Source organism: Manis pentadactyla, chromosome 15 (genome assembly GCF_030020395.1).
Source record: "Manis pentadactyla isolate mManPen7 chromosome 15, mManPen7.hap1, whole genome shotgun sequence".
NCBI classification, from domain to species: domain Eukaryota; kingdom Metazoa; phylum Chordata; class Mammalia; order Pholidota; family Manidae; genus Manis; species Manis pentadactyla.
In genome coordinates, this window is record NC_080033.1 from 64030769 (window position 1) to 64052359 (window position 21591).

At 39.5% G+C, this 21591-nt stretch overlaps 1 protein-coding gene across 1 annotated transcript in view; it reads left to right on the top strand.

Moving 5' to 3' along the window:
• WWOX (WW domain containing oxidoreductase) overlaps positions 1–21591 on the top strand; it is a 312554-nt gene that overhangs the window by 249247 nt on the left and 41716 nt on the right. The window contains exon 7 of the mRNA XM_036909332.2: positions 20793–20978. Within this exon, the coding sequence (XP_036765227.2) occupies positions 20793–20978 (186 nt within the window). The remainder of the gene's footprint in view (positions 1–20792; positions 20979–21591) is intronic.

Here is a 21591-nt window from a genome sequence, read left to right on the forward strand (position 1 = left end):
TATTTGCAAGGTTGTCCAGCCATCACACTACCGAATTCCAGAACACTTCTATCATCCCACCCCATACCCATAGCAGTCCTTCTGCACCCCAACCCCTCCCTAGCAACCAATGAGCTACTTTCTGTCTCTATGGATTTGTGGCCTCCTTTCACTTTGCTAAATGCTTTCAGGATTCATCCATGTTTCAATGTGTATCAGCACTTCATTCCTTTTTATTGCCAAATAATATTCCATTGTTACAGATCGAACACCTTTTCTTTATTCATTCATCAGCTGATAGGCATTTGGGCTGTTTATACTTTGGAGCTATTAGGAATAATGCTTGCATGACCATCCACGTACAGATTTTTGTGTGGCTATGTATTGTCATTTCTCTTGGGTACATGCCTAGCAGTCGGATGGCTGGGTCATATGGTAACTGTATGTTTAAGGTTTTGATCAACTATCACACTCTTCTGCAGCTCCTGCACCATTTTACCTCCCCACTTGCAATGCAGGAGGGTTCCAGTTTCTCCACATCCTTGCTTATTCTGTCCTTTTTCATAATTAAATTATAGCCATCATTTTTATTATGGCCACCCCAGCGGGTGAGAAGTGGTTAGGTTACCTATATTCTTATGTAATCTATTTTTATTTTAAGTGCACTATGGGCATTTTTTAATGCTTTGAAATATATTTTTTTATAATTTGAAATTTTAGGGCTTTATGGTAACCCATTGCATTTAGGTAAAATTACTCAACCAACCTTGACTAGTTGGGTGCTAGGTTGCTTCTAATTTTTTTTTTTTTTGTTGTTGTTGTTAGAAGCGCTGTGAGAATGTCCTGCACACACCTCTGTTTGGGTCGCTTACTTTCTTAGGATCAATTCCTACAAAAGGAGTATTTGTATCAAAGCACATGAATGTCTTTCGGTGCCGCTGATCTATGGAACCAAATAACCCTCCAGAGAAGTTACAGGTAGCTTTTTCTCATCCCTTCAAACACTAGGCCATGCTTTCAAGATCTGAAATATTATTTGTAAAATTTGCACTTATTTAATTATAATCAAATATTTGTTTTAAAATGCAAGGTTTGTGTTTATTAGTCATTGGAGTTCTTTTTCAGTTGCTTTTTCACGTCATTTGAGTCCATTGCAGCCATGGAGAGGAGAAACCCCCTCCAGATTGGAGAAAAGAGAAATCTTAGATTTTCCTTGATCGGTAAAGATGCATGGGGGAGCCCAAAGGGGCTAAGTCGTGCGTAGTCTGACCGAGCACTGCACTGGGAGACCAGCTCTGCCATTGTCATCGCTGCCTAGGCTCATCCTTGGCTGTAGGTGGTGGTGTCCTGGGCTCCTCCACAGGTCTTGCAGTAGCAGAAGCACAGCTCCAGCATGTGACTCTGCTAATTTTTCAGGAACTTCCTGCCTCAGCTGTGTTCTGACACCTACAGCAGGACGTGCCACCCTATTAGGGGGAAGGCTTCACATTGATCTTAGACAGGAGCTAGCTACGACCTTTAAAGACCCTGTTACTAAAACAGATTTCAACTCCAGGCTGCTCAGCCCTATTTGACCCTTGGTTGTCTTGGACCAAGCAGATCTTTTCTCACCTTTCCCATCATCCCATGGGAGAGTTTTTCCAACTTGGTGGCATTTTCCAGCAGGTTCATTTCTGCTTTTTTTTTTTTTGCTGCTCCCAACTCAACTGCCCCATTAGAAGGGTGGGTGTGCTGTTCAACACCTGCACCGGCAGGTAGCCTCCCCTCCTACCTTTCATATCGTGCACATCTTCTTGGGGTGGTTTTTTATGTGATTGTATTGGCCTAATTCTCTTTGGTTTTAGAAGGCTTAACGGCTTTTATGATTTCTCAGGCACTTGTAAAATCGATTTATTTTGCTATTGTGTATAAATATATATGTATATGTGCATACAGTGTATATATATATCTATGTATACATGTATATATATATTACATAAGTCTTATGATCACAAAAATGGTACCAGCCTATTGGGGTATATTTGAAAAAATATGGAAAAGCATAAGTACTAAAGAAAAAAATTGCCGTTTTCCTGACTATTTGTCATTATTTCTTGAATATTTTTACTATGGAGATTTTCAAATGAACATAAGAGAGGAAAACCGTATAATGGACCTACCGATGCCCTTCACTCAGCTTTTGTAATTATCACCATATGGTCAATTTTATGTGATCTATGGCCCTTCTCATGCTAGATTATTTTAAAGCAAATCCGAAACATGCATTTTCATCCATTAATACTTGAATTTACTACCTCTTGATTAATACCAGTTCGTAAATCAGAGTATCACCTTCTCCTTTTTTACTTTTAATAGAATGATAGGCTTTCTATAGAAAAGACATTAAATATGTATGTGTGTAAGTACATATTTCAAATATTTATGACAAGTTGTTTTCTAGTAATATGTCTTTCCCCAGGTTTTCCATAATTATTTAGTGGAGATAGAAACTTAGCAATAAGCCATAAGCTTATGGAAAATACAGTGACTGATATGTCAAAGGAAGAAAAATATTTAAAAAATTAGGCCTAATCTTTTAAAAAATGGCTAAAATTCAAATGTTAAGAAATAAATTCAACTTGACAGGGTAAAACTCAAGTAACAGGCTGAAATAATATCACAAACTAAAATCATGTAGCTTGGTGTAGCCTATCAGTTGTCCAAAAAATTGCAGCCTTACTGTAAATGAACTCATTCTGTCTTGCTTTCATCTCATTTTCCGTTCCTGGTGGAAGCGTGAGGACAAGGTGGGCAGGGCCTGGAGAGCCGGGAGCCACAGCTGCCCCCACGGCGGGGAAGGAGGCCACTCGCCCCGTGCCGAGTGGGCAAGCTAGGGTTCTCAGAGCCCAGGGATTTTTAAAAAATTGAGATATGATTTACATACCGTAAAATTCACCATTTAAAGTATACAGTTAGTATATCCACAGAGTTGTACAACCATCACCACTGATTCCAGAGCATTCCCTCACTCAAAAAAAGAAGCCCATACCTGTTAGCCGTCATTCTCCATCTTCTCCCAACCCCTTCCAGCCCTAGGCAACCACCAATTTGTCTGTCTCTACTGACTTGCCTATTCTGGACATTTCATATGAGTGGAATCATAATTTGCCATCTTTTGCAACTGGTTTCTTTCACTTAGTGTGTTTTCGAGGTTCATCCGTGGTGTAGCATGATCAGTACTCGGTTATGGGGTAGATCACCTTTTGTTTACCAGTTCTTCAGTTGATGGGCATGTGGGTTATTTCCACTTTTTGTTACTCTATGAATAAAGCTGCTGTGAACACTATTCTTGTTGTCCTGCCCTCTTGCAAGAAATTGATACCTGGGGGCTAAAAGTGTTCTAAGGTTAGGTTGGTGGGGACAGTGAGACATCTCTTTGGGGGTCAGCATTCTTCCCAAGTCCAACACCAAGACCCTTTCTGAGCGCTCTTGAAGACCATCCACTGGGACTTGCCCATTGGTCATCCAGTCACCAAGGAAGTGCATCTCCTTGGGAGAAGTTTTCAAGTCCGCAGTAATAGCCAACAAGAGAGCCAGAGGATGCAGTGCCTCCTTTCATGGTTTAAGAAGAGAGTGTGAGCACAAAGCGGCAGGCTGAATCCAACTTCGGCTCAATTATTTTGTAAAGCTTTTTGTTTATGTGACCTCTTCTGACCCAGGAAATAATTCTAGCCAATCAGTGCTGACTCCCGTTGGCACTGGGGTCCTGTTGCTGTACAGCTGATGACAGAAGGGCCACACTGCTACCACATCTGAATTAATCCTCATCTCCGGAGCTGTGGGCTGTTCTCTGGAGAGGTTGTATTTCTTCATTAGCTATTCCCAGGGCCCAGGGAGTCCCAGAGGATGTCAGAGTACATTAATTTTTATCATAACATGGAATCTTTCAGGTCTGACTGGCAGCACACAGCTGTCAGGGGCTTTCTGAACTCTATTACCGCTCCATATATCTCTAGGCAAAAGAGGAAAAAGTTCTCATTGGCAAGAAATGTACAAAATGCATGAGATGTTTTATTGTTCGAGTGACTTGACCATGCTCCTAAGCACATTCCCCAACTAATTTTTTTTCCTATTGTCCATGTAAGTTCACCTCTGCCACCCGTATTAAAATACCCTCCCTTCACTGTAACTGTATGTTGTAAATAAGCTCTCTTTGCATAATGGTAATGAAACCATACCAGTCTGGTATTTAGAGCTATTCGGTAAATATATAAAAAATGAGTGTTCCTATGATTTTTTTCAGCAATATTTATGCATCTGTGGTATTGCAGTTCATGAATAATGGCTTATAGTGCTTAATATTGCTTTATGCCCACAGTATATAATTGTAATTTGGAGCAATGCTAATACATTGCCAGCAAGGCTAGTTATTTCTTCATTGCCTCTATTTTCCCCACTTATTAACTGAGTAAAATACATGGAGGGATGCATTTTACTTAGAGAGGATGCTGAGCTCAAGTGATATAATTTTAATGTTGTCAACAAATGCCAAGAATCCCCTATGTGCAAGGTCTTGTACTAGACGCCACTTGGTGTGGTTATAAGGGCCCTCTAATGAGGAAATCATGGCCAGAAAGAGAAGTTGCAAGGTTAAATGTGATCTTAGTAGGCATAGACAAGTAATTTACTGCCAGCTCTGGTCCTTTGCTCAAGTTTCCTGGATAATTCTGGGTGCTTAGTAATGGCCGTGTTTTGTAAGGCCGTGTAGACCATTCATTTCATTGCCCCCACTGCTGGGCAGCCTAACTACATGAGCTCTGTGAGCCACAGGGTAGTTTCCCAAAGTTTGCCTATCACCATTTATTTGTAAGATGGACATGGGTTAAGTATTCTGTTTGCTTTAACACATATTAATTAGACAAATGACAAAACCAGAGCAGCAACCCCACTTACCACATGTTTTTGCAAAGGACAAGTGGAGAAATACAGAGGAGTTGGTTTCTGGTGTATTTTTAAAAAAAATAACTACAGATTTGACAAAAATCAGGCATATTAGCACATGAATGCATTGTGGATGGTGCTAACTCTATGAGTTAAAAAAAAGTACTGACTGTGTCCAAGCAGTGATTTGAAACATAAATGACCATGAACTTGATAGGTGTGAGCAAAGAGGCAGAGAGCTTTCACAAGTGGTACCTTAATTTTCAGGGATTCAGTGATTCCATGAGTTTCTATTGTATGTCAGGCATCATGCTAAGTGTGGGAGCACAGGGGTGGCCTCAGAGACAGATTCAGCCCTTTAAGTGTTTCCAGCCCATTGTTCTGACTTCGTTTTGTGTAGGAGAAAGATATCTGAGGGTCATGGGGAAATAACCAATTTCCTCTTCTCTAAATGACGCCAGCCCCAAGCCTCCCCATCCACCAGCTTCTTCCCTACTTTCTCATTTATATGAATAATATTCACATTCCCTGAGTTCCCTTGTGGAGTTTATTAAACTCCAATTTGGCCTCCCAAGACTTCTTCATATCACAAGTGAATTTCCTTTGGACTTGACCACGATTCATTTGTCAGATTAACAAATGGGAGTTCGCCAACAGAGACTTCGGTTCATTTGCATTTTCTCCCTCTGTGGGAGCTATGCTCAAGTGAAGTAACCAGCTTATGAGTGTAGCTGAATTTATTTATCCTTCCCTTCCCCACCCTCCCATTGCTTATCATTGATTGTCCATTTTATTAAATATTCCCAGGAAGCCAGAACACAGGGCAATAAAGTGCTAAATGCAGGGGGGGCAGAAGAGAATTGGAAACTCCCAGGACTGTAACACTGGACTTGTAACAGGGTCAGGCTTGCATCTGACCGATCATAGCGATTGGATTAAGTGCTGTTAGGGCATGATTATCAAATTGGTGCCTTTTCCTCAGCCCTTTTGGAAAAAGATGTGGGTGTATTCCTATTTTACATTTGCCCCCCATTTAGAATCAGTGAAGTTGAGACTTTGTTGCCAGGATGGCATATGATGGGATGGGAAAAATATAATCAAGATAATGGGCATGAGGCAAAAATTTAAGGAAATAAGAAAAACAAGAATGTTTCCATTTTCTGGTAAGCATATGTACTGATGTTCTGGAATTCACTATAAGAAGTTGTAAATGGTGCATGAAATGAAAAATTCCTGGTGGTCTCCAGAGCATACAGCCGGTGCTCTGTGCTCTTCCTGTTGATGGGTTCAGATTATTTTCTCTATTCCAACTTAACAACAGAAAAGAAGTGTGGTTAGGTTACCTGAACAGCAGAATCCACTCTGGGTTAACAACTATTTTAATACTTGATGGTGTGCCTCAAATCCTCGAAATATGTGAGTCCTTTAAAATTTAGATGCACAGCTGGATGGTCACTGACCACCTAAGCTGATGTTGATTGTATGTGTTCAGATTTCTCTTGTTTTATTTGCTTTACTTCCTTGCATACTTATGGAAAATCTTATCTCCCATAGAAATTGAATAAGGACAGGGGAAACCATATACAAGTATTTTATAAATGTGGGAGACAGTTATATACATATTTTATATCTCTGAATTATTGATGGATGTCATGTACCTGAAGTGTAGCCAAGGTTTAGGAAACAGGCAGTTGAGGAAGGAGAATGGCCTCTTTGAGGTACCATTTCTGTCAAGACCAGTGCTAGGCATTTTACATTTTCCTCTAATTCTCAAAACTTGCAAACAAGGGGGGTGTTACATTCCCTTTGATTATTGTGAGTTTGAGAGGCAGTTATGTATGTTTTTCTAGTATTCTCCCATTATTAAGCATTTTTTAAAAGTTTGCTTATATGTCACACAAAGTCATCTTCAATTTTACTAGTGCCATGCACGCTGCATTTTGGTGGATTGCTGAGTGTAGAGAACCCTCCCTGGGCTTGAGGTAGCTGTAGAAAGAATTACTATGTTCAGTTTTATTCTGCCATCCATGAGTCCAAAATGAACCAGCCCTAGTTGTTTATGCAGGGCTCCACCTTGGAATTCTATAATAATGTTTTTCCTCTTCCTTTTCTGGGACTGAAAGATAGCTGAACAGTGGGGAAGACTGAAAAACGGTTGCTTTTGGGATTTTAGGGTCCTTAGGCCCTTTCTATTGAATTTCACAGTGCATCTAAATAGTATGAATTCTTGTGACTCACTTGAGAAATGCCCCACATGGTGTGGCCTTCTACTTCAAGAAGGAATTGAAAAGTATTTCCCTTTATGTATCCTTCCACTTAGCTCAGTCTTTTACTGTGTCTGAAAATGGAATCCCCCAAAGCCCTAATGGTGTTGACATTCCTCAGGGAGTTTATCAAAGTTGGTCTCATTTTTCGGGGGGTGGGGGGCATATGTTATGATTCAACTTCCCATCATTGAAGCCCGTGATGGTTGCTCCTGCTCCTCGCAGACTTTTAAAGCCCCCTTCTCAGCCCTCAGGTTTGAAGTCATGCACCTGATCCTTTGGTAGCTTGAGTCATAATGGGCTGGGCTGGTCTCCAAAGCGTAAATGGCTCTGTCTTCATTGATCAGCTAGAACCAAGTCCACTTTTCTCCCCTCTTATGCCTCGCAAAACATGGCTATGTAATGGCCTATAGACCAAATGTCCCGGGGAAAATTACATCGATTCAGATGTATCCATCCAGGTGTGTATAAAAGGGTTACTCCATGGAGGACCTGGGGCAAACAGACTTCTTTTCTCATGGACATTGATGTTGGCTACGGACAGAAATGACGTTTGTATGTATACATTGTGGCATGTAGTAGGCAGTGTTAAGTAGTGTAGGAACCGGCACTCCTCAGACAGAACCGAGGGCCAAACCTTGTAGCAGATGCCGTATGCCAGGGCTGATGTTCCTCTGCAACAAGCACTTGGGATGGGCTAGGCAGGGTTGGGTCTCTGCCCGTCACTGAGGCACCTTCAGAATAATGGCAGTGGATGTGTGTGGAGGAAACGCACGGGGTCCTGGCCCTCGTGGGGTCAGTGTCACTAGTAGCTTGGTGCCTCGGTGGGGACTTGATGGTCAGGGAACTTGAGAAACAGCTGGGTCTTCTGCCCCATGTAGCCGTTTGGTGGTCGTAGGTGGAAGGAACTTGTGTCCTTGCATTGTGTCTGTCTTTCTGTCAATCCCACGACTGTCAACCTTGTGAAAGGTCTAGGGAAAGTGTTTAGGAACTTCAAAAGAGGGGCATGTTGTTGTCTTCTAGAAGTAGAGCAAGGGTTCTTTGAAGAAGGAGGTGCCCTCTGAGTCACCCTTGGGAGATGATGAGGGTTGTGACGTGTAGGACAGGCATCTGGGACAGACGGGAAGGTCCTGTTAGATCCATCTAAGTGGGCAACTCAGGGAGGGCAAGAAAGCACCGTGTGTCGGCATTTGGGCAGGGATCAGAAAGCCATGCGGTAAAAGTGCCGTTAATTTCTCTACTGCCCAGAAGTCTCCACTCTAATCACTGCCATGGATGGAGCCAGTTTGGAGACAGGCGGAAGCACAAGCATTTCATGCTAGTCTGATTTCTTGACATCCCGTCACGGCACCACTGCTTGTGCCCACACAGGGTACGCGCTGAGCAACTCTGGGGGCCGCCACCCAGATAGCCCGCTCTCTATGTTGGACGGCCTTCTAGTAATAAACGCTCCTACGCTTGTGTTTGAAAGCCTGTGTGTTCTCATGGCTGAGAAGAGGTTTCAATCTTAGATTTGAACTCTGGTTTCTGCCACTAGTTGGCAAGACACATTTTTTTTTTCTTTTTGAGAGGGCATGTCTCATATTTATTGATCAAATGGTTGTTAACAGTTAACAACAATAAAATTCTGTACAGGGGAATCAATGCACAATCATTAATCCACCCCAAGCCTAATTCTCATCAGTCTCGGATCTTCTGAAGCACAGCGAACAAGTTCTTACATGGTGTACAAATTCTTACATAGTGAATAAGTTCTTACATGGTGAACAAATTCTTACCTAGTGAATAAGTTCTTACATGGTGAACAGTACAAGGGCAGTCGTCACAGTAACTTTTGGTTTTGAACTATAAACAATCAGGTCAAATATGAATATTCGTTTGATTTTTATACTTGATTTATATGTGGATCCCACATTTCCTACTTTATTATTATTATTATTTTTAATAAAATGCTGAAGTGGTAGGTAGATGCAAGATAAAGGTAGAAAACATAGTTTAGTGCTGTAAGAAAGCAAATGTAGATGATCAGGTGTGTGCCTGTAGACTATGTGTTAATCCAAGCTAGACAAGGGCAACAAAACATCCACGGATGCAGAAGATTTCTCTCAAAACAGGGGGGATGAGGTTCTAAGCCTTACCTCTGTTGATCCCCAGTTTCTCACCTGATGGCCCCCCTGTGACTGTGCCTGGGCAAGACACATTTTTGAACCTTAATTTTCTCATCTGTAAAACGGTGATGATGTTGCCTGCCTTGTGCATTGCTATGATGATCACCGTAGGGTGTCAACATACCAAGAACCACCAGCCATGTTTCCTCAGGCTCAAGTCATATGAACACTCTAAGCATTAAAAGTATAGGCCTCCCTCAACTCTTATTTTCTATGCCTCTGTGTTCAAATAAACAGGCATTTATTGAACATTCGCCATGAGCAAAGTCTTCGCTTAATTTCAAGTGACAGCAAAATCGTGGGACCATACGCCTTCTGCTGCAGTTACAAGTAGGATACAAAGTCATGTAACATAGGATTTTTGTGACTGGTCTGGATACTGAGGGAGTTTTCACCAAGACTAGCATCAATGATTGCCTACAGAACTACGCAGTTACTACACGTTATACAAACTCAAATGAGGGGGCCATTCTTTTGGTTGGGGTGGTCCAGAAAGGTTCCATAGGCTATTTGGGGTTTGAGGTGGCTCTTGAGAGGAGAGAGGACAGTCAGCATCAGTGCTGTAGACACGGCCAATGGATCTCTAGTCTCTACACTGTGGCGTTCACCTGTTCTCTCTGCAAGTAGATTTTACTGTATTTTATTTTATTAATGTTTTAGATTAAAAAAAATTTTTCTCCACAACTATCTCCTGGAGCTCAGAGCCAGGTGCATTTTGTAAAGAGTCCATGCGTATTTTACTTGACTTCAGTTAGACCCTCCAGTTTTGTGTTAGTCACAACGGTCGGATGTTCGGTGCTCTGCAGGTTGCTCCAGAGCTGCAGAGGCGCGTGGGCCCAATTGCTGCAGTCCCGCTGGGTGTAGTCTGTGCACAAGCACACACATCCTGCATCCCAGGGATGTGAGCTGTGACCTTAGAAGCACACGCAGCACTGTTGGTTTTCTCCATTTTGTTATGAAGATTTATTTTACATGCAATAAAATTCACCCTTTTAATTGTACAGTTCTATGAGTTGTAACACGCAGCCATGGAGTCACCACTATAAAGATAGAGAACTTCCTCCAAACTTCCCCTGTGTGCCTTTGTAGTAATTCCCACCCTTATGTGCAGCCCCTGGCAACCATTGATCTTTTTCTATCCCTTTTCCAGAATTCTATGTAAATAGAAATATTCCATATGTAGCTTTTTGAGTTTTTTTTCTTGCACATAGTGTGGTACATGTATTTATTATCTGTCACTGTTTCATTACCCCCAAAACTTAGTGACTTAAAGCAACAAACATTTATTACTCAGTCTATTAGTTTTCTCTTGCTGTTTTAATAAGTTACTACAAAAATATTGGCTTAAAACAACACCTGTCCAGCTTCATACAACATAATAATATAATGCTATTATAAATAAATATTATAAATAAGTTATATTGTAAGTATATTATAAATTGCTAGGTAGAAAAATATTTTAGTTTTTGCTACTAGTAGAGTTTGACATGTTAAATCTTACATTGGTGATCTGTAATCTAGTTTTATAAATGTTTTGAATGTCTTCATTAATTTTTCTGTTAGATTTTTAGCATGTGTTTAATTTGATGTCAGTATTCATGATGGGTCAAGAAAGAGAAGCAGAGGAAGCAAGACCAGGTGTGGGTTATGGGAGTGATCAGAACTAAGGCTGCAGAACCAGAAACATGATGGGATCACGGCGGCTGTCTTAGCTTGAGGTCCCTAGAAATCAGCCTGGAACGGGATGTCGTTTGGATAGTTTATTGGGCAGTGCTCTCGGAGGAAGGGAGGGAAGCAGGCTGTGTCCCCCTGGAGACGAGCTTCAGCCTGACCCCACAGGGAGCTCTGGAGAAGGCATTATTCCAGAGTTGGTCCTCTTTCTTAGGAGAGCATCTGGGTGACTTTCCATGTGATGGCTCCCACCCGTCAAGGACAGTTTTCCGGGGAAGTCCTTGCTCTTGGCAGGTGGGAATGAGTGCATTGGACCTGGAAATGAGACCTAGACAGAATGTCATAATGCTCATTCCATCGGAAATGTAGGGGACTAGACAAAATATTAATAGTCCCCGAAGGGCCTGGAGGTGTTGGCATTGACCAGTCACTGAGACCATGGGAGAAGGTGGGATAGTACATGTTTCCTAACTGTTTATAATTGGGTGACCGGTTAGAGAGCATCGCCCTTTGCAGAAATAAGGACAGCAGGGAGGAGGGAAGACTTGAGGAAAGAAGATGAAGAGTTTGGAGGCGTGGTGGGAAGGAAGGAGATTCTGGACCTTGAGGGATGTAGGGACTGGAGTGGTGGGTGTGAAGTTCATCTTTGCAGATGTGCTGTTTGGAGTTCCTGGCTGGGTGAAATTACATGGAAGAGTTTTGAGGCAGAATCAAAGGGGGTTGAAAATGAAACTCTGGGCAGAAGAGGGAGGGCTGGAGGAGACAGAAGGCGAAGCGATGGTGGCTTTGGGAGGAGGTCCTTCCACAGAAGCTGAGATAGGAGAGGGGGCCAGGAGGCAGTGGGGAGCTTGGCCCATTGAGACAGGGGAGTTTGGTCTCAGCAGAGAGAGGTTGGCGAGTCTGGTTCCTGGGAAGCTGTTGCTCTCCAGACAGCTGCGAGAGATGATGGACAAAGAAAGCAAAAAGTTCAATTGGCTTGGTGATAAAAAGTGAGTTTGGGACAAGGGAAGAGAGGAATGGAGATGGATATTTCAAAACTATAAGTCTGTGAATGGGACAAGAGAGTCTTGTGCAGTTTTAAAGAGCACCCACGTCAAGCAGACATTTTTCTTTTTCTTTCCAGTCCTTTCTCTCCTGTCTTCTTTTTTTCCACTTTCTTTTCTCTGCTTTCTTTCCTTCTTGCCTGATTTTCTCCTAACTGATGGTCAGAAAAGTCTGATTAGCCTGATAGGAAGCACAAAGGAACCATTGGAGAAGAAGAGATTGAAAAGGCCACAGAGGAAATTGTCAATGGATGGGACGCTTGACGGGTTGTAGGCCTGAATCTAAGAGAATGTTATGTGGTAACATACCTGAAAACAAGGGGTGGGAGGAGCAGGAAGAAAATTTAGAGATCAGCTATCTAAAAGCCAGTTGGTGAGGTGACACCCTTTGAACCAGGAACCCCTTCTGTTTATGATCAGCCTCCAGTATTCATTCCAGTATGAAGTATCAGTTAAGGCTACGATGGCTAGAACGCTTGGTCCATTGTCACTCCTGTGCATGACAAGCAACACTACTTGCTGGTAAATAACTAGGTCCCTGACCCCTTCCTTACCATTGAGCAATTATTCTCTGGTCCAAAGGAACGGGCTGTTAGCTCTAGTGGATGGATTGATGCTTTCCAAACATCATCCCAGGAAGGCACAGAGAGTGCCTGGTGTTAGAATCACACCCTCTGTTAGAGTCTCCAGTCCTAGACACCAGAGACAACCTTTCCTGTCCTCACTCACCCCTCAGACCAGAATCCACCTAAGAAAAACATCAGTCGCGAGGTGCGACTAACAGAGTCAGCTTTGGAATTAGAATGTTACTATTTTTGTTTCCAATCTATGTTTATAGTTTGAACTTTCCTTTTGATATTATGTAAATAAATATTCATCATCTTAGAGCCTTTTGAATTGCGGTGGCTTTTAGTCAAAACTGAGCAAAATATGCCATTTGAATAATAAAAACCTCATTAAAGTGAGACTAAAGGAATTATTTTCCTTCTGTATTTGCCAATTAAGTGTCTTTACAATTAAAAAAAAAGTCCAGTGCTTTATAGTTTCATATTCCATAAGCCTGTTTTTAATTAATGGAGGTGAAAGTTTTAGGTACAGGGTACATATTTTGCCTCTGGTGCTGTGCAATTAACATTAATGAAGGGTATTAACATTTGGTGAATGAGAAAAGGGTTTCCCCTGTCCTTTGTGGCTTCATGCCTCCAGGCTGAGGTCTTTAGTAGCAAGTTTCTTTGTTTGATGTGGTTTGCATTTCCTTGAGAAAACCGTGCAGCCAAGGATTAAAGTAACTAGAGGAGGCGGTGTTGTTATTGAGAGGTAAGGAGTCGAGGTTCCAAATGCCCACGCCTATCTTAAGGGAAGGGAAACATTGGAGAAATCAACTTTGAAGAATAGTTTCTCCTGAGGATAAAAGGGAAGGGTATAGAGGCAAAGAAAGTAACACTGAGTTAACCTGACAGATGCCTTGCAAGATACTGAGACTTTGCTCATCACAACCTTGGGAGGGGTGTATGCTGCTGTTCTAAGGTCACAGGCGGAGGAAACAGGTTTTCAGAGTTAACTAACTGGCCACAAGTCAGGTAAGTATGATAACATGATTAAGCTAGAATTTCTCTCAGTGCTTGGCTCTATCTGTTCAAGGAATTTTATCTAAGGAAGAAGCTATTGTTCAGTAGCCTTGAAATCAGATCAGCTTTTTATTTTATTACATTTTGTTCTTATTCATTTATTTACTTCTATATTTATTTTAGCTGTTTCTGATACTGACAAAAGGAAATTTATTTCTATTGTTTTCCTGCCTATAAAATGGTGATAATAATACATATCACCTGGGGCTCTTATGAACAGTAAGTTCTTGATAAGTGCAAATCCATGTTTAAAAGCACCACCTGCCCCCAGCCCCACCTCCCCCTGCACCCCCCCCACCCACCCCGCCAAAAAAAAGAAAGACAGGAAAAAAAGTGTCAGTAACTCTGAAAAACTGAAACAAATATTTGAGATGCATCTTGAAAAACTCACATGTAAGTCATATATTTACTTGGCCCATTTTTCCCTTTTTCCTCTAAGGTTTTTTTCCAATGGCCCTGCCTTACTACAATACATGGATTATTCCTGGTTACAAATGAACAGGTTCTACTTTGATTTTAAATAGGGTCTGGTGGATGTTGTAGGTAGACCAGGTGCTTCAAAGCATTTTTTGCGCACCTCTTCAGAGAGTAACTGGATTCTTGGGAGGCTGAGCATCGACAGCTCTGGTGGGTACCAAATGTGGAAAGCAGGTAATCTCAATTAAACAAAGCTGACCCAACCAATCACCACTTTTAGGTTTTAGGTTAGAAATAGATCAGACAACAGAATGAATAAGAAAATTTATCAAGAGCTAAATTGACCAATTGTAATGAAATTTGCATGAATGCTTTTTAAAAAACAGTGGTTTAATAATTTTTTTTTTCTAGTTCTAAAATTAATTCATGTTTCCTGACAAACATTTTAAAAAATTCTTTGCAAGCTCTTCCAAAAAAATAGAAAGGAGGACTACTTTTCAGCTCACTCTGTGAGGCCAATACCCTAATTCCAAAACCCGACAAAGACATTACAATAAAATAAGAGTGTAGGCCATTATCACTGATGAATATAGATGCAAAAATCTTCAACTAAATACTAGTAGACCAAATACAGCAGTATATAAAAAGGATTATATACCATGTCTACATGAGATTTATGCAAGGAATTCAAGGTTGGTTTAACATTTGAAAGTAAATCAGTGCAATGCACTGTATCAGTAGAATAAAGTCAGTACACAGAGAAAAACATACCCTTCCATGATAAAAACACTCAGCAAACTTGGATTAGAAGGACATTTCCTCAGCCTGACAAAGGTATATCCAAAAAAATCCATAGGTAACCTCATATGTAATGCTAAAAGATTTAATGCTTTTCTGTTAAGATCATGAAATAACACAAGGGTATCAACTCTTACTATTTCCATTCAATATTGTACTGGAAATTCTAGCCAAAGCAATTATGAAAAAAACAAAAACAGAGCCAGACATTCAAGTTGAAAAGGAAGAAGTTAAACTACTTTTATTTGCAGATGAAATGCCTTATATGTAGTAAATCCTAAGAAGTCTACTAAGAAACTATGGAAACTAATAGATGAGTTCAGCAAGGTTGCAGGATAAAAGATCAATAAGCAAAATCAATTGCATTTCTATACACTAGTAATGAACAATCCACAAATCAAATTAAAAAATCAATTCTTTTCTCAAGAGCTTCAGAAAGAATAAAATACTTAAGAATAAATATAACAAACTTGTAGTTGGAAAGCTATAAAATATTGTTCAAAGAAATCAAAGAGAAGATAAATGAAATAAGGACACCCCATGTTCATGGATCAACAAATGTAATATTAAGAGGACAATACTTCCAAAATTGATCTGCAGATTTAATACAAACCCTATCAAAACTGCCATTGACTTTTTTGCAGAAATTGAAAAGCTGATCCTAAGTTTTATACCTGCATGTGAGTGACCTACACAAGTTTGAAAAAGGAGAACAAAGTTGGAGGACTCCCATTTCCCAATTTCAAAATTTACTACAAAACTTTAGTAAAAAAGTCAGTGTACTACTAGAATATTAGTAGAATAGAATTGAGAGTCCAAAAATAAGCCTTTACAGGCAGTCAATTTTCAACAAGAGTGTCAAGACAATTCAGTAGTGGAAAGAATAGTCTTTTCAACACATGATGCTAGAACAATTGGATATTCACATTCCAAAGAAAGAAGTTCAATTGCTTGCATTCACCATACATGCAAATTAGCTCACAGTGAATCACAGACTTAAATGTAAGAGCTAAAACTACAGAACTCTTAGAAGAAAAGATAAAAGTATATCTTTGTGATGTTGAGTTAGGCAGTTGTTTTTTACGTACAACCCCAAAAGCACAAGTTACAAAAGAGAAATGTATATAAATTATATTTCATCAAAATAAAAAACTGTTGTGTTGCACATGACATCATCAGGGATGCAAAAAGACAACCTACATAGATACATATTTGCAAATTTTATATCTGATAATGACTTGTATCCAAAGTATATATTTTTTTATAATTCAAGATGAGACAAATATCTCAATTAAAAATTGGCACAACATCTGAATAGACATTTCTCCAAAGGAGAGACACAAATTGCCAATAAATACATAAAAAGATGCTCAACATCATTGGTCATTAAGGAAATGGAAATAAACACGGTGAGGCACCACTTCATACTAAGTTGGTTAAAGTAAAAAATAAACAGATGATGACAACTAGTGGCAAGGATGTGGAGAAATTAGAACCCACATACACTGCTGGTGGAAATGTAAAGTGGTGCAGCTTCTTTGGAAAACAGTCTGGCAGTTCCTCAAAAAGTTAAACATAGCATTAACCACATGGCCCAACAATTCCATTCCTATATGTATATACACACAAGAGAAATTAAAACATGTTTCCACAATAACTTGTAAATGAATGTTCATAGCAACAATATTCACAATAGTCAAAAATCGGAAAAATCTCAAATGTCCATTGACTGGCAAATGGTTAAGTGAAATGTTATATATTCATACAACAGAATTTTTTTTGGCCATAGGGAGCAATGAAGTACTGATGCATGCTACAACATGGATGAACCTTGAAAACATTATGCCACATGAAAGAAGCCAGTCACTACAATATTGTATGATTTCATTCATATGAAATGTCCAGTGTAGGGAAATCTATAGGATAGAAAATAGATTGTTTTTTGAGGATGGGAGCAGTTAGTGATTATTAATGGATAGGGGGTTTCTTTTTGGGGATATGAAAATGTTGTAAAATCAGAATGTGATAATAATTGCACACTGTGAATATACCAAAAACCACTGAATTATACACTTCAAACGGATTGTGTGGTATGTAAATTATATCTCAGTGAATTCTTTAAGAAATTCATGTTTGTTCAGAAAATTTAGGAAAAATCCCCAAAACATAGAAAAGAAAAAAGTAATCTAATGGTATCCTACACATCCAAACCTAACACTTTTCCATATTTACTGTCTTGCTTACTGTGCATGTAGAAATTTATTTGAGGGTAACGAATATGAATCACACACACAAAATGTAATTCCCTGCTTTTTCAATTGAGAAATTTGTGAACCTCTGACTTAATCATTTCTGATTTATCCATTCTTCTGTTGTTGGATTTTTAAGTTGCTTCTAGTTCATATAGTTTTATCATTCCATCTCATTTGTATAATTATTATCCCTATACATGAACTTTTTAATATAAATTTTGAGTGTTTTCTTAGGAAAGAATCTTGGAAACTATATTAGTTTCCTAGGGCTGCCTTTACAAATTACCATAAATTTGGTAGCTTACAATAATAGACATTCAATCACAGTTCTGGTGTTCAACAGTTGAAATGAAGGTGTCAGCAGGGTTGGGTCCTTCTGGAGGCTCTAAAGGAGAACCTATTGCACTATGTCTCTCTGCTAGCTTCCGGTGCGGGTGGGCGATCTTTGGCCTTCCTTGGCTTGTAGATGCCTCTCTCTAATTTCTGCCACTGCTTTCACATCTCCTCCTCTGTCTTCTGCCCTCCTCTTCTTCTGTAAGGACACCTGTCATTGGACTTAGTCCCACCTTAATTCAGGATGATCTCAAGATCCTACACTTAATTATATTTGTAAAGACCCTTTTTCCAAATAAGGTCACATTTCCAGTTCCTGGTGGACATCATGTCTCTTTGAAGTCCACCACTTAACCCACTACAGAAGCATCTCCAGGGGGTGGGGAGTGGCTGTTGGTAGTGGTCTGTGCCTGGTGCAGGCAAAATAGGTGGGGGCATTGTTTGTAGAGAACTCAGAACCAACAATAAAGTTGACTGAAAGTCAGCTTGCTTCTTATTTTCATGTACTGGCAATTCTAAACATTATCAATGATAAAATTCCTCCATACTGCTCCCCTATATACCTCAATGCTTGAGAAAAGGATTACTGGGTCAAATAATGTGAATCTTTCTAATTCTCATGATACATATTTTCAATTTAATATTCAGGGTGTGGGACTATATATTCTTACATTTACATGAGATAATAAAACATAATACAAATAAATCAACTAATTTGATAGGTAAGAAATTCCTTATTTTAATTTTTGCTGCTAATGGAGACTAACATATTGAATCTTGTACTGGCTATTTTGTACTCTAGTAAATAAACACATTTAAATAAATTTTTTTCATGTCATTATTTCTTGTAAATTAAAACTACATATCACCTCACACCAGTTAGGATGGCCAACATTCAAAAAACAAGAAACATCAAATGCTGGCGAGGATGTGGAGAAAGGGAAACCCTCCTACACTGGTTGGTGGGAGCAATATGGAAGTTCCTCAAAAAACTAAAAATAGAAATACCATCTGACCCAGGAATTCCATATACCCAAAGAAAACAAGATCCTTGATTCAAAAAGACATATGCACCCCTATGTTTATCGCAGCACTATTTTACAATAGCCAAGATATGGAAGCAACCTAAGTGTCCATTAGTAGATGAATGGATAAAGAAGATGTGGTACATATACACAATGGAATACTATTCAGCCATAGGAAGAAAACAAATCCTACCATTTGCAACAACATGGATGGGGCTAGATGGTATTATGCTCAGTGAAATAAGCCAGGCGGAGAAAGACAAGTACCCAGTAATTTCACTCACTTGTGGAGTATAACAATAAAGCAAAATGTAAGAACAAAACAGCAGCAGACTCACAGATTCCAAGAAGAGAGTAGCAGTTAACAAGGGGAAGGGGATGGGAAAGGAGGGAGAAGGGAATTAAGGGGCATTATGATTAGCACACATGGTGTGTATGGGGGTCACAGGGAAGGCAGTGTAGCACAGAGAAGACAATTAATGACTCTATAGCATCTTACTACGCTGATGGACAGTGACTGCAAAATGGGGTGTGTGTGGTGGACTTGATAATATGGGTGAATGTTGTAACCACAATGTTGCTCATGTGAAACCTTCATAAGATTGTGTATCAATGATACCTTAATTTAAAAAATCAGTATTTCTGTTAGATTATGTGAATATATTTTTCTTATTTATTTGTAAGAACTCTTCTTATAGTAAAAATATGGGACTTTTATATCATTGCATTTTTGCCCTATGTTTCTGTTTTACTCTCTTTAGATAATAGATTATTTTAGTTTTTACATAGAGTTTTATTTATGCTTTCCTTTATTATATAACAGTATTTGTCTTAAAAAAATGGTTGTGACTCATTGGCTGTATCTTCCATCAGGATGAGAACAAAGTCAGATTGTTGCAAATAGTAATGGCTCTGTCAAAAGTTTCTATGAAATGAAGATTGGATTTTTTTTTTAAAGTAGAAGTGTAGGAAGAATTTCACTCCCTAGATCACATGGGAACTATTACCAATGAGCTATTGACATGGAATCTGAGGAAACTGAACACCATCAATTTTTAACCCTTTATTTTACAGGCAGGCTTCAGAAACTCTAAGACCTTAGTGATTGGTCTGAAACTGGGACAGAAGATACATTTTTGGAATCTCAATCCAGTGCTCCTATAAACCCCACTCTCTCTTGTTTTATATGATAGCTACATTCCCCAAATGCTTTTTTTTCTATAAAGCATTTATTTCATTGCATTCTTCCTGATTATAATACCACATGTTGATTATGGGAAAAATGAAGAAAATATGGATAAACTCAGAAAGAAAACAATTTAAGACACCTTGGGATTCCCCCATCGCTAGAGATAACTACTGTTAACATTTTTGTGCATCCTTCATTAACACTGTGTGTGTGATTGTACAATATTGTATATTTTGTGTTAAAATATGAATGTTTTATAGGGTCAAAAGAGTTATCCATTTAATGGCTGCATAGTATTCTATCATATGCATATATTCAAATTCATATATTGATTTCCCAACTTTATATTTAGGTTTTGATTTTTTGCTTTTATGTTGCAATTGCAAACACTGTGGAAAGCCTTGAAAATATTTCTTTTTATAGTTCTTATTAGTAACCTTAAGATGGTTTCACACAAGTAGAATTTCTTTATCAGGATTTAGATTTTGATTCACAGGAAAGGCTTACTTTTATTTTAAAAAAATTTATTATGAAGCCAATTTAATACATACAAAAGAAGAGAAAATATTATAACAGATCTCCACTCTCCTCTCTCCAGGCTCCTTTCTGGCCTTTAAAAGGAGGATATTCAAACAATATGTGCCTGTCTCTTTAGATAGATCATTTGCTCCTTGATATGCTGTTTACTTAGCACCTACTAAGTGCTAGATCCTGTGTTGACCTGTTTACAGCATATTTTGTCCATTATTCTTTATATGTACTTTATATAGATTGTACGGGTGAAGAAGCTGAGAATTGAATGAATAAGGACTCACAGATTCAATTAGGTTTTAGAACCTGAGTTCCAACCAGGCTGAACAGCTTGTCCGGTTTGCCTGGTACCATCCTGGTGTTAGCGCAGGAAGTCCGGCATCCCAGGAAGCCCCCTCTAACTCCTGGCCCGTCTCCAGCAGAAATGGTTTAAGATATGCCATTTTAGGGTGTCCCATTTCCAACTGACTGGAACCTTGAAGATACGAAGAATTAGTTATTCCCAAGGGAGCATGGATTCTCCTTGATTTTAGAGTGTTTGTGTCTCCATAATGCTGGATATTTTATTTTTCAGGCCTCTCCATGTGCTCGTGTGCAACGCAGCAGCTTTTGCTGTACCCTGGGGCCTCACCAAGGATGGCCTGGAGACCACCTTCCAGGTGAACCACCTGGGGCACTTCTACCTCGTCCAGCTCCTTCAGGACGTCCTGTGTCGCTCAGCTCCTGCCCGAGTGGTTGTGGTCTCCTCGGAGTCCCATAGGTGGGTGGGAATGTGATGTTTTGTTCACTTGGCCCCTTCCTGGCACCAGCTAATTCTCCCCCAGGGCTCTCTTTCTGAAAATGGTTCTCATTAGTATCACTCTGAGAAGTGTGCGTGCATTCAGCCTGGCTTAACTTCATTTTTCGAGGTCCTTTTCATTTTGTGATTGTGGGGGGTGATTTGGGGGTTTCGTCTACAGCTATGTAGATTATTTTTACAAATATACTTCAAGCCCCTCATTGATTTTGCTTTGAGATGGAATAATAATTGATTAAATCTGAAGGCCTGACCTTTATTGATTTGTCATTCAACTACTTCAACATCTCACCAAGAAGAATGTGAAGTTATTCTAGCAGGAGAAACAATGCAATTAAAGACTGTGAGATGAAATCCAATTGTTTTATAATGAGAAATTAGGGAATTCAATGCAGACATTAGCTGTGTAATTGTGGAAAGGGAAGTACTGTAGTTAGAACGTATTAGAAATCTGGCCATGCCTCTTTTGGTTAAAATTTCAATTAAAACGTCAGATGGCACTTCTTTTCTATTGCCATTAGGAGAATATTCAATTGACTAAAAAGACATTTGAAAATTTCATCGTATTTTCAGCATC